Genomic DNA, 14,137 nt, shown 5'->3' with positions numbered 1-14,137 from the left:
TAGTTTTCAGTGGAAAGAATTTTGCTATTTCTTGTTCACACTGTGGATACAGTACAGGCTTCAAGAAAAATAAAATCCCTGCAATGGTTTTCATGGGGTCACTTCTGTAAAGTGGGTTGGTAACCTTCTCAAAAGACCCCATCAAGAGGAGCTTCCAATTTTCCAAGCAGTCAATTATGAGGCTAAGCTGAGAATGTAACAATAAAGGACTTTGTTAGAAAGCCTAAACATGCTTGAAAGACCATGAAATCCATACTTCCCATAGGAGGCATTTGCCTCTGGATGTCTGTATATGTCAGTGTGGCTGAAGTTTTGGAAAAAGAGATGTGCTTGCTGAAATATCCATGAATAATTCAGTTATTAGTGGTCAAGGAGTAGGATTTTTGATACTTAGAGCAGTGGTTCCCTGCACACAAACTCCAGGTAGCAAGCAGTACAGTATACATTTCCCCTAAAACAGAAACTTCTCAAAAAACAACACAACTTCCTTCTCCTTTTTCCTCTCTCACTCCCTCTTCCTCTCCCCCTCCCCACTCCCTCTTCCTCTCCTTCTCTCTCTTTCTTTTCTCTTTCATTTTCTCTCCCTTTCTCTTTCTGAAGGACTGTCTGGCTTATTGTACCTAAGCATTTAAGGGTAATTAACCTAATACCAGACCAGCAGAAGCAGAACAGAAAGCAATGGATGTGCTAGTTCACTTCAATTTTAATTCTGAATTCATCCTCTAAATCAGGTTATAAAAGCAATGTGTAAACTGAATTCTTCCCCTGGATAAACCTAAGTGCAGTGAAGTCTATTGGCATTACTTATGCAAGTCTGACAGGGGAGCTGGATTCCCTATCTTTAACACAATCATGTTCAGATTAGCTAGATACTGTTTTGGATATATGTGCAGATATAGGTAAGGATAACTATTTGGCAGGTGCCTCATTCCAACATGTAGCAAATACAACAACTCAGGAGTAGTCTGGTCTATTTTACAAGAGGTGTAGATGCTTTGGGAGTTTGAGAAAACTTGTGGACAAGCAAGTGGAATGACAGCACTTCAATGAACAGTTTCAAAGCAAGTATCCGCAGAATGTCATTGCTGCTTGCAGCTGAATATCCTATCCAGCTATACATTTGCCTTTAAGTATTCTGTGCCCAGGCTTTCACATCTTCATTGACAAGTTGCTTCTTTGAAGATGCTACATCATAGCCCAGGGGATTTTTTTAGCACTATTACTTGTTATCAATATTGCTTATTTTAATTATCAGGTACTGGAACAAGAGAATTTGATTCAGTTCATTTATCTAAGGGCTATTAGTAATGTAGATGAGAAGGATGAGAACAAAATGCAGGGAAGACTGCAGGACTTCAGAAAGTTTATTTTAGTGATGCAGCTAGAAGAGTTCCTCAGAACACTTCTCTATAGTTGTTGCTCCTTTTCTTCTTTGCTGCTCGTGTTTTGGGCTGCTTGGTGTCCTTACATGGAAAGCTGCTTCATAAGCATAAGACATTTATGTGGTTTAGTCCTCTGCTTTTTTAGAACTCTCATCTGTGACTGCAGTTAAGCTCATTCAGCTTAGTAGCCTCCCCCTAAAAGTTAATTACAAATACTCAGGTCTGAAAAAATGCCTCAGTCCAAGTTTTCAGTATGAAACATTGTCTGATTCCAGTGTTTTTCTCTTGGATGCTCAGAATCAGTCCCAGGTCTTTTCCTCTGCTTATAGGAGATTATTTTCTCATTTTCAGCTGGCCTCACCCTTGCACTAACTCTCTGTGTATCTTCTTTTTGCTCTTAAAGGTATGGAGAAGCATTGTTTATGAATTCCAAGCTTATCAGCGGGGTCACGGAATTCCTTAATACCGAAGAAGAACTAATGGAGGTAATTTTTAAATGATTTTCAGTATATGAGGCTGGTTTTGTTGTAAGCAGGGAACAGGGCAGGATCAAAAGGTGTCAGCAGCTGCTAAGGTCAGAGAAGCTGAAAAAGTCTGTCTGTTGAATGACAGCAGGTCCAGAGGGATGACAAGTCCCCCTCTGGGTTCCTCTACGCTCGATCCGAAGCAGCACTGAAGGACTGGGAACAGCAGCTGGTTGTTGGGGAACTATAGTTTGCTCAGCTGGAGTCAGAGGCCCGTCATGCAGCTATGCAGTATGAGGATGAGGAGCAGGTTGCAAAGGCACCTGAGTGGATAGAAGGGGTATCAGGAGGTGGATAGTGCAGACAGTTCTCTCTGTGCTCTAAAATTCTGCATTTCTTCTTCTCTTCTTGCTGAAACTTGCTACAGTGAATCTTTCTTCTCTCTTTCCTCCAGTAGGATGTGGCAGGCCCTGAACTGAACTTTCAACCTGAAGCAGGGTTTTGTAGTTGTCTTAAATATAGTGTAACTTACTTAGGAATCTTATTTTTAGGTATTCTGATGTTGAACAAAAAACTCCTGGTTACAAATCTTTCAGTCAGTCTGGAGTAAAGGCCTGGCTGGATATGTAGGCTTGGTCTTTTTTCCTGACTCTGTTAGCCGAGAAGTTAGACATGAGCTCTTTCTACCCATGTTAGTTTATGCTGCAGAGGAAATAAACAGCCCTAAAAAACCTCTGTGGTAAAAGTAAGAGAAGCTGCCACTGCCTTCTCTGTTCTTCTCTTGTCTGCAATATTTCAGTGTAAGAAAAGCCGTTAACCCTGATATTCTGGCCGAATGACATCACAGTAATTTTTTCTAAATGCAAAGTACTTCTATCTAGATTGCCAGGATCTCTCATTTCAACTTAACATCTGCCCCAACTGAGGTAGTTGTGAGGCTGTGCTATGTCCTGCTTAGCAGCTGCTCTATATTATCCCAAATGGATCAAATGGTTCTTGCACAGTAGGTAATCACCATTAATTGAACTCTGATTGCGGTATCATGTTTGTGCCCGACCATTTGTCTGCACTCAAGCCTAATGGACTCAGGAACTCAGGGAAGAACCACAGCTGGTTTCCTGAAGGCTACCCAGCTGGGAAGGACAGTACTGGCCAGCTTTGAGTATCCTTGCCACATGAGGAGGCTCACTATGCCCTCAGTTTCCACCTCCATGGCAATGCTGGCAAGTTGCTTGTTTATACTTCCTCTAAAAAAATCAGGCCATAGAAGCATTTCAGTACAAAAAGTGCAGAAATCAGGTCAAGTCTGATTTTGATAGTTTCCAGGTCCCTTCTATCTTTTTAATTGTGATGGAAATGAAATAGTTGCAGGGCCAGCTGTTCAGTTTTGAGTCTGTACACAAAGAGAAGTTGTTGGAAGTCAGGTTTAAATGCACAAGGTGATACGGCATCACTAGGAAATAAGAGTTTACTAGTCATCAATAAGTGTGGCTAAAACCAACTGATTTTGTACAAGTCAACATAACCAGCAACCTATTGTGCAGATCATCCTTGCAGTTCTCCTCACGTAAAGTGGACAGTAATTCAAAGCACACCCGGGCCATCAGCTATAATAATCAAAATGATAATGCTATAATCTGAGTAGACATGAGAACAGAGCAAAGGCCTTTTTAGTTTGCTGAGAAAAGATCCAGGTTTTCTCATAAGGGAAAGAATCTATTTCAAGAGTTCAAAAATCATCAAGTGTGTGCCTGTTTGCAGTTCTTGCCATTCTCTTCACACTGTATCCATCCCTTCCTTTTCTAAACAAAAGGATTGTGCAAATCAAAATTAAATAAATTTTTTATGAACTTTGATTGAACCAAAGGGCATCAGGGCTACATTCTGCTGACATTTGCTTATAAACTTGAATTAGGAGAATTTCCAGTGCTCCCAGTTTAGTTTCTTAAGCAGAAATGAAAAGTTCAGAGCAGCCCAGCTGTCTGCAAAGTGCAGCAGTTGGGCGATAGTAGAGAAGGAGGAAATGATATTAATGTGATCCGGCACTGACACGTCAATATCTTCCTGTGCAATTTGAAGCAATTGCATCGCATGTAATTGACAGAGTCTGCTATCTTATTACATTCTGTATTAAATCTCTCTATATGATATTACATTTACTTCAACAGTGATTGTGGGGGTTTGTCCTAAATGCCTGACTTGTTTATGTGCTCTGGAAATATTTACTTTCTTTAGTTCCTGCAAATTTAACCTGTTAAATTGTATTTCCAGCTAAAGAACTTTATAAAGACTTATGAAGAGGGAGCTGCTGCCTCTTTCTCTCGGGCTGTGGAAACAGTGGAAGCCAATGTGAGGTGGCAGAGGCTTTATAAGGAAGAGCTATTCCAGTGGCTAAGAAAATCCTTGACACACTAATCTGTCTTTCCAACTGACCATTGGACATGAAGTTCTGCAAGAGGAAAAGGAGAAATTTTAGGGATGTTTGACATTAAACTCATGAAGACAAAATCAGATTGCAGGGAGAGTTTTCTTTTTTCTTTAATTGTGGATTTTTTTTACACTGGGCTCTTGCAAAATTGTCAAGAAGTTTTGCAGAAGAGAAGGTCATGAATGCTTGTGAAATGCAGTCCTCAGTGTACACAACCAAACATGATATTAAGTGATGCATGTAAACATTACTGTCAGTTTGAAGAAAAAACAAACAAACAAAAACCCTTGAAAGACTATTCTGTGCATGCTTGTACTGTCCCTGCCTGTATTCTAGCATGCTTACGTATAACAGCCACATTTTGTATGTGAATTCCTGTTACATCAAAAATGGGCATTATACAAAGCACAAAGACTATCTCTGACAATCAGTGTTGCAAGGAACAAAAGGAAGAAAAGAAGAAAAATGAAATGGCTTCTAACTAGGGGCAGTATGAGATGTAAAATCAGCTGTCCCTGCTAGCTGCCAACTAGTCCAGCACTCAGATTGTCTCTTAATGATTATAAAGATGTCGGCTCATTTTTTGAGTTGCCAGTTGTTATAGCTGCAGTCTCCATATTCCCATGTTTGAATAAACTAAATATATATAGGAAGAGAGAGAGCAAGAGAGAGAGAAAATGAATGTAAGAGAGAGGGATATCATTCATGCACTGTAATTATATAGATTTGCTACTGATCAGTGCAACAACATAGTTTTATTCATGCACATATGCAGTGTTTATGAGAAGAACTTTGCATAGTTGATTGGAGAGAATCCATGAACCACCTCTTCTGAGCAATTTTACAAGGCAGTGGTATTCCTGATGGGTCACCCAACCTGTGTAATAATTAGTAATGCAGCTGATAAGTCACAAGTATTATAAATAAACCTAAGATTCAACTGAAAATTAGCAAAAGGGGAGGATGTCTTACATGCAAAGGCATAGAATTAACCAAGAGAGCTGTCTTGCATGCGGTAGTCCAGCCTCTGTAATGATTTATTATGATAGACAAATCAGATTTTCCATGTGGGCAATATTTTTGCAAATATGGGATATACCACTTCTGTCAGCTTAGAAAAGTGAAATATGGAGAAAGAGGAATATGTGTGTGTCTGTATTAGTATTGCCTAATATTGAGAAAACTGTTTTCTTTCTGTTTTCTTATATTTCACATAGAATCTTCTAGGGAAGTGATACTTTTCTAAATCATGTGTTTGTTCATTTTTTCTCAATCCTCAATCTGAGAGACTGGCAATATAGTGGAACTGTTAATTGTACAATGACCATCTGCACTATTGATGCTCTGTGTTGAAGATAAAACTGATTTATCTTAGGGCCAAATACTCTCCCGTGTCTGTGCCATGAAGAAGAAAAAACTACAGAGCGTTTACAGGAGGCAGGTTGCAGCAGCTCAGCGAGGAAAGTAGATGTACTGCAATGTTTCTATAGCCCAGCTGAGCCCATCACAACCTGGCCACAATATCACCTGTCAGTAGGGAGCATGTGGCCAGCAAAAGCAGAGAATAGCCATTTTATTTGGTTGTGTCCTTCACAGGGCATGGAAATTACAAGAATGCTTCACAGTAGCAGTTGCTTATCTTCAGTAAGTTGTTTGAGAGTGGAAGTGTTAGTGTGAAAAGAACCAAAACCTGGCATCTTCAAGTACTATCAGAGTAACATGGAGAGAGTATTGTTTTCTAGCCTCTCACTCCCATGGTACCCTGTTCTTCAAGAACCAGTAGATACATCCCATAACTAAGCTATCATACCATTATCATGGGCTAAAGCATTCCTCTGGAGCATCTCATTTTGTGTCTTCTACCATGCAGAGGATGCTGTTTTGTGGGTCGGGTGCATGAAATCCTTGTGAGGGCATTTTCTCCACTTCTTGGTGGTGTGTAGCACTGCATAATAGTTTGACCACATATAGCCAGAAAAAGAGGGAATCCTTTGCTATTGTACTTTTTACTCTTTGCCTTATAGTAAGCTCTAAATATCTGTGTTAGGTTGCAATGCTAGTGAACTTATCTTTTCCACCCAGAGATATTAACATGAACATGCTCAGTGAAGTCCTCCTCCTCCTATGTATTTTACCTACCTCACAGGGGTGTTGTGAGGCTTGATAATGTTAGCAAAGCATTTGAATATCCTCTGATGAAAGGCATTTTAAAATGCAAAGTATTATGTTATGTGGTTGACCAAACTCAAACTCAGTGCTAGTATGTAGCTTCACATTTTTGATTTCTTCTGAACAAAATCACATGCAGATTTGTTATAATAAAAAGCAAGCCAAATATTCCTTAATAGAGCCTGTATCCTTCAATGAAGCCCAAACTTATGTTATCCAAAGAGTGTGCAGAAACCCAAGCCCTCAAACATGATTGCTTTGGGAATTTCAAAGAGAAGTAGTGTACATAATGGTCTGTCCCTTTCAAATTCTGTCAAGATTCTCTTTGATGTTTTTTTTTGCATATTAAACCATATATCTCCAGGCTGCGCATAGAAGTTTCTGATCTTTACAGATGAAGGACAGACTAACCATATGTTCCAAAGTTGATGGTTTGGTTCAGCCTATGTATTCTACACAGTGTGCGGATATTTCCACTGTTGCTCATATGAATTGAAGTTCTTGCACATTTAGCTGAGGGATGTAAATATTTAGTGGCCTTGAGCAACTGGTCTATCACAAATATCAAGCCCTAGCTGCATCTGTTATACATACCTGCTGATGTATTGGTTATAATTACTGTATTATAGTAATGTTGGTATTAGTGTTAGAGTTAAGGTTAAGCTGGCTTTTCCATTATAATTACCTGGGTTTTTTTTACTTTTTATATTTTGTATGTTTCTGTTTCACATGTAGTCAGGATTAAATTTAAATGGCTTAAATCAAGAAAACTATAGCTGTTTTCTACAATATTGTAAAGCCCTGCATTTAGTTATATGTCTTTAGAATCTTTTTTCTTTTTTTAAGTGCCACACAGCTATGATGCCTCATGGAAAACTCTAATACAGTCTTCTTAGAAAAATCTATTTATCTTATTGATTTTTATTCTCTTTGCCAGTCCTTTTCTTCCTTTGTCCTTATCTAAAAACAGGCCCCATTTTTATAATTTGGACTGTGATTGAGAAGCCAAATACTGCAAACTTTTCAGCGTTTTCAAATACAGAGGTTTAATTTTGTCCCTTTTGGTGAGAGGAGATGCTGCAAAATATGGATCCAGTGTGGAGATGGACCTCACCCAAACCCCACAAGTCATTGTATAGAGATTTGGTAAGGCCTGTATCTCTAATTAGCCTTTGTATGTTTCCCAGGTGATCATTAACAGCACTGAAGTCAATTAATAGAGATTTTGAGTCAAATGTAGAATTCTTTCTTTGAGGAAAAGGGATGTGGCTCTGAAAATATAAGTCACAAATTTATATTATATAAATGCACTCTACTTAACACCAATTCTGCAATGAGCACATGGCATATTTGGCTGCCTGTCATGAAGCAGGGTTTATAGCCACAGTATCAGGATGAGCATGAGAAACTAAACGGACAGACCTCCTGCTTTTGAGCTGCCTCTCTCAGCATTGCAGTCTGAAAACTGCTGGCTGTATTATCCACCGATGCCATCAGCCTGACTGGGTCAGGAAGGCAGCTGGGAGCTACTGAAGTGCAGAGAGACCTGTACAAGGTTCTCTCAACTAGACAAGAGGGACAGAAGGTCCCTTTGCTGGTTGCAGGTTGTGGATGATCTTCACAGATTAGTGTCATTGCCTTGTGCTCATAGGAAATAAAGGTCCAGCTGCTGAGCCTGCATTGTACAGAGAAATCTAAGTTCTTGCGCTGTGGTCACCTAAACTGGAAAATGTTGACAGAAATCCTTGTAAAGGCCTAGAATTTTGTCATGTCTGTTTTTCAGAAGTCATTTCAGATGGTCAAACATATTTTGAATTTTAAAGTGTGTATAAGACTGGAGAGAGTCTTTTCCTTTGTTTATGCTGAAAATATGCCGTGAGTTTCTCGGACTTTTTTCTCACAGAGAGTATGCCACTATAAATGAGTGTAGATTACGTGTACTGAATGTCAGGGTGTCAGGAGACATCAGCATCTTAGAGAGCTGTGTGGCAATTGTAGTAGTAGTAGGCCTGTAATAATAACACCACCAAAAAATTCAGATGTCCACACAAACTTGTATAGCACTACTGGCCGTGTTGTTCCCTTTTTTGTATACAGAACTGTAAAAAATTAACCACTTTGTTTCTCAAGTGACTGTGGCAGCTTCTGCCTATCTTAAAAGAATTCCTGAAATCCATTAAAACCGCTGTCTTGATCAAGTAGTCTTTGCTTACATGGGTAATTTAGTTTCGAATGAGAAGGAAGAGGAGAAAGGGACTGGTACGTGTAAGGATATTTCACCAAAGTAAGGCCACACGCCAGGTTGGAGAGCGATTTTAAAATCAAGTGTATTTTGAAGAAAGCTGGTTGACATTCTGAACTTAGCTCTGTCTTGTCGCCCCATGCTGACACCGGAGGGTAGCTTGACCTCAGCATACCCCTCCATTGTAACACACTTGAGGTCGGATTTTATGAAACACTTATGCGTGGAGCTGGTTTCAATGAGACTTTGTGTTGAAAAAGATCACCCACATGAGCAAGTGCTTGGGGTCAGACCCATGGTCCTCTCTCAGAAAACAGCATGTATATTTGGTTGATTCATAACCAGTGAAGTAAGTGCTAAATTGCCACATAGTATTTCTGAATGCTCTGTTCATTTTATGTGTACTATTTCCGAAGGATGTTAAAGCAGTGTTGGTAGAGGACATACCGATCAGCAGCATTGTAAGAGTTGAGCAGACTGTGCTGCAGCAGGCATGAGCCAGAATGCTTTAGCTCGAATGCCCAACATTTCCTTGACAGCTCTGCTCGGATTTGCCTCAGACTGATATCATTGGTATAATGGACGAGGCCAAGAGCCAAGATGCATTCTCAGTTCTCTGCAATACATTTCAGTCCATGCAATTTGTTAACTTCTGTAATTTCAAAATAATCTGAGGCAAACCAATGACGTGTATGGCTGCAGACCTTCAGTTGGTGTGCAGTGAGGTAGATCTGTTGAACTGACTGATGTGAATCGCAGCTGAGGATCTAGCCCACTGCTTTCAAAACACCCACCTGGGGTAACAGCCAGACTGGTGTACAGAAAGTTTTGTGTATTTGTATGTAAGCTTCAGTAGCACATATTTGATGACAAATGTTTTTTGCTTTCCTTTTGCTTTTTGTTAGAATAATACTTTGTAACTGACTCCAGTATGATAATGCTTTATAATATATTTGGAGAACTGCAGAATACTGTAGTGTGAAGTATGTGGCTACTACCCTCTCTTTTTACTGCAAATAGTAGATTTCAGCAATGACTGAGTTCCCTGGACTTAGAAATTAAGTGAAAAAAAACATTCTGAGTGGTTTCTAGTGGAAACATCATTGTAATTACTGTATAACTACCCTGTACAAAGACAGCTTTATTATATGTGTAAATGTAATTTTGCTATGTTGTTTTTATGTTTGAGGGACAACTGGCTTTGGTGTGGATGAGACATATAGCCTTATAAAAACAGAGATTGTAGCTCTCTAGCTCTCTGTCTGATGTTTTGCTGAAAGGTGTTCAGTTGCTCTATTTTACAGAAGATAGACATATACATAAACCAGTTTTCTGAAAACTAATGAACTGTTCCACTACATACACATCAATGACATAAATGGATCATAATATTGAAATAAAGGCTTCATAATAAATTGCATTATGTTCCTGAAAGACTCTACATATAACATGACACCACAAAAAGAAAGAAAAAGTCCTACAGCTATTAATGCTGGTTATAATGGATGAGTTCCTCTATTAATTTTGTCTCATCCTTAGATTAATTCTAAATACTGTAATTAAGTGAGCATACTTTTCCATCTGTTCTCAAATCTGTACTCTTCTTGAATTCAGTTGTCAAGTAAGAGGTGGAGCTGACTCAATTTAGATACAGTTCACTAATGGTTTTGCACATGAGATGATAGTGTTTGCAAGAACAGAATGTCATTTTAACTTAAAGGAAATATAGATGATCACGTAGTATCAGAGTTCTCTCTATATGTACTATATATACATGCATGTGTAGCTTATAATTCTGGACCATTTGCTCTGACACAACTTCCATTGGTTATTTGCTTTTAACTCAGCAAAGCAGTTAGACATATGCTGGATGTGCGGCTATGTTGGCCGTGACTCAGCCACATATTTAGGCATGTAAGCTGTCCAAATGATTTCTGTGAGACTAACCACCTGCTTTAAATTATGTATCAAATTATTTACCTGGCTGAAACAGACTTTCTCAAAAGTGAAAGATTTAGACAACTGTTTCAAGTGCAGAATACTGTGATGTGTTTTTGCTGAATTTAAAATCATAACTTACTTTATACTGGGCCAAATGCTCTTCTCTCTTTTCTTTTTTATAGAAAAGCATATATTTTGCATATAAAGGGGAGATATCGATTCTCAGTACATTTTAAAATGTCAAATTTAACAAGGTTTTTCATTTTTGTTTGAAGCATTCTAGGATTTGGGAATAAGAATGGAACTATTTGTATAATGTTAATTAATGACAATACAACAAAATACAACATTACTAAGCAATTTAAACCATTAACCAATAAAATATATGAATTTATGTTACAGTTTACCAGAAAAGTGTTTTTCTATGATATACCTTTAAAAGCGATTCCATAAATATGGGATCAGTATATGTTCAACATAAAATTTTTATTCCACTCTAGCTAAAGACTAAATGGATTTTTTTAAATGAGAAACTTTATCTTCTGTATTTTAAGCAGAACAAATTTGAATTTTGTCTCTGATAATAAAATTTTGTACAGTAATGTGTAATTCATCACTGTCTTAATTTTCTGACATGTGGAGACATGGCTAAGATAAATAATACCCTCAGCCTTTTGATGATGTTCTCATTTTCATTTGAGATAACAGTTTAATAGTGCTGAATAGATACACTGAGGTTTTGCAAAAGAGAAAAACATGTAAGAAAAAATATTTTTTGACATGAGGAATTTTTCAAAACACATTGAAATGCTGGGATTAGTACAAAGCAGAGATCCTGAGAAAACCCAAAATTTGGGCTTGGAAATATTCTTAAGCACTCCATGACTAACAGGACACTGAGATTGGAATAGAGAGCAAAGTATGACTTTTATGCTTTTCTGATTATGTAAATTTTGAATAAACAAAAAGATATTTCATTGGTAAAAGTTATTTCAACTGGAATGGAGTTCAAATGAGTTTTTAATAGAGTCCTTGAATTCAGGCTTTTATTTCCCTTTTTTTGAAGAACAGTTGTCAGCAACAGTGAGATGTGAAATATGTGTAATTATTTACCCATTGGATACAATCGTGTTCCCACTGAAGTCAGCTGGAGCTTTGACATTGACATCACTGGGCGTAAAAGCCAACCATGTATTTTTCAAAATATGCCTTTCAATGCCAGAACGTCTTTTTTCTAACAGTGAAGAAGATTTCTCCAGTACTGCATATCTTAATCTGATGAAAATCGGAAGGGAATTTTTGAGGTCCTCATTCTTTAAAATACAGTAGGGAACATTGATGATTTGAGCACAGGTAAGCTGAACTGGGGCCTAAATGAATATGTTTATAGTGCCCTACCTGTTAAGCACTTCACTGTGTTATTCTGGGGCTAGAATTTTGACAGTATGCAAAATTGCATATATGTAATTTTTGCATATGTCACTGGAATATCGAGCCAAATCCATCATACCTCTTCTTCCTGAGGTCAGGTCTGAAGTAGGAATTCAGGAGGCATGAGGAGGTGGCTTGGGAGCCGGTAGAGAGGTTTCACATTAAGAGGTGATCCTAGTATGAACTCTGAAGGGCTAGGATATACTTTAGCACTCTCTGGGAGCATTAAAAGAGCTGAGATAAACTGCACAGCCACCTTGGAAACATCACTGGGAGAGGAGGCAGGATTTGCAGGAGAAATGGCACTTCTCTCTGAAATCCCAATGGCAGCATGTCTCCTAATCAAACATCAAAAAGAGAATGCTTGTTTCTTCCGCAGTGCAACCACTGCAATCAGCAGCACTTCAGTTGGTGGCTGAGCTGCTTTCAAGTTGGATGTTTTCATACAAGACCAAACGAAAGAGCTGTTTATTTGTTCTCCGTGTCTTCGGTAAGAGCAGAACTTTAAAGGCTCCCATTTGCTTTGAAAGCTCAGCAGCTGAGTTGGAGGGAGTAGAAGAAAGGGTAGTTAGAGCCTTTGGTTTGCATATTGACTTAGGAGTATTTGCTTATTCAGGCCTATTTTAATAATGGAAAATCAGTTTTTGATGACTAATTCCCTGCTTCCTCCTATTCCTAGCAATAATTATCTTGATTTCTTTAAGCTGCACCTTCTTGATAGAAGCCACCATGCTGAGTCTCACTGCTATTAGAGGGACTCTGACTCCTGTATATTGGAACTGTGCAGGACTAAGGCCTTCGGAAAGTAGACGACCATTCAGTGATAATTCTGGCTTTTCTGAGAATCAAGGACAGAAGAACCATTTTAGAGAAACAGTGTTCAGAAAGACATATTTTGATAAGAGAGGCTGTATCTTGGATAGGATGGGAAGCTGAGCACAAAGATGGTTGTCAAAAAGGTGTAATGAAGGTTATTGTTATGAGATGTGACATAATGGGTATATGCTTGTGAAATGAAAGCCTCATTACATTGAAGCTTAGCAATTATGCTGGGGCCACAAGCTAATTAAAGTAAACAGAGTTTGCTGGATGGTTAAAAGGAGGCACCCTACTGAAATGCCTTCTAGTGATTGTTGTTTGCATCTTGGGGCTGATGGTAAATTGTAGAAACTCCTCTGTGCTGAATATAGCCCATACCATACTATTTTTCTATGCCAGCTTGTGGTAAATTGGAATTTGGAATAATCCTGCAAGGCTGGAGGAGAACTGTATCAGCAAGGCCATAGCAAGGCTTCATCCTCATGTGCATTTCCCATATGTCACCTAGTCCCCTTTCTATCATGGTCCCGCTGCTCTTCCTCTCAGGCCACAGCAACTCTAGGAGCAACAGGCAGAGTCTGGGTATATTTTGAATGGTTTTGGCCTTTGTATTGCCTTGCCTCTCAGCAGCAATCAGAGGATTACACTCAAAAAAAACAGGGCAGAGGGTTCTAAAAGATCTTGATATTGTACGGTGTGACACATCCTGCCCCAATCCACCAACGTGCCTCCCTATCTGCTAAACTTCAAAGGCATAAGAAGCAGCTTTAGGGCTCGAGCCCTACCATTATGCTTTCGTTTTGCAGTGTACTGAACATGATGTTAATTACTCACTGTACTGTTACTGTGTTACTTTTAACAAACATCTTTTTGCTTCTTGAAGTTGCTCAGAAATCACTTTTGCCCATTACACTTAACATATCTTTGACCTGCTCATTGCAGAAGGTTAAGAAAAAGAAAGAAGAGGAAGAGGGGGAGGATAATGAAATGCTATTACATGACATGTCTATTACAGTAATTCATTTCATGTGGCAAAGAACTCTTGCCAGTGATAAATGCATGTTCGTGGTGCAATTATGAGATGTACCTTGGACTTTTCAACAATAAAACATTCAAAAGGTTGCAATAAGCACAAGCACAAATGTGAAACAGTTCCTTAAGAAGATTAAATAAGTCACAAATATGATTCTAATAAATGGTATTATTTTGAGAGATGCACATTTAGATCTATTAATTATTTGTAGTTAATACCAAAAATAGC

At 38.6% G+C, this 14,137-nt stretch overlaps 1 protein-coding gene across 1 annotated transcript in view; it reads left to right on the top strand.

Moving 5' to 3' along the window:
• The window catches only part of TRHDE (thyrotropin releasing hormone degrading enzyme), a 227,958-nt gene extending 216,938 nt beyond the window's left edge, over window positions 1–11,020 (top strand). Inside the window, exons 18-19 of the mRNA XM_013947643.2 lie at window positions 1,786–1,867; window positions 4,118–11,020. Coding sequence (XP_013803097.2) covers window positions 1,786–1,867; window positions 4,118–4,261 — 226 coding nt within the window. The 3' untranslated portion in view covers window positions 4,262–11,020. The remainder of the gene's footprint in view (window positions 1–1,785; window positions 1,868–4,117) is intronic.
• Window positions 11,021–14,137: the final 3,117 nt, after the last annotated feature.

This window comes from Apteryx mantelli, chromosome 1, assembly GCF_036417845.1.
Source record: "Apteryx mantelli isolate bAptMan1 chromosome 1, bAptMan1.hap1, whole genome shotgun sequence".
NCBI classification, from domain to species: domain Eukaryota; kingdom Metazoa; phylum Chordata; class Aves; order Apterygiformes; family Apterygidae; genus Apteryx; species Apteryx mantelli.
The sequence above is the reverse complement of the archived record's forward strand: the minus strand, read 5'-3'. Positions and strand labels throughout refer to the sequence as shown.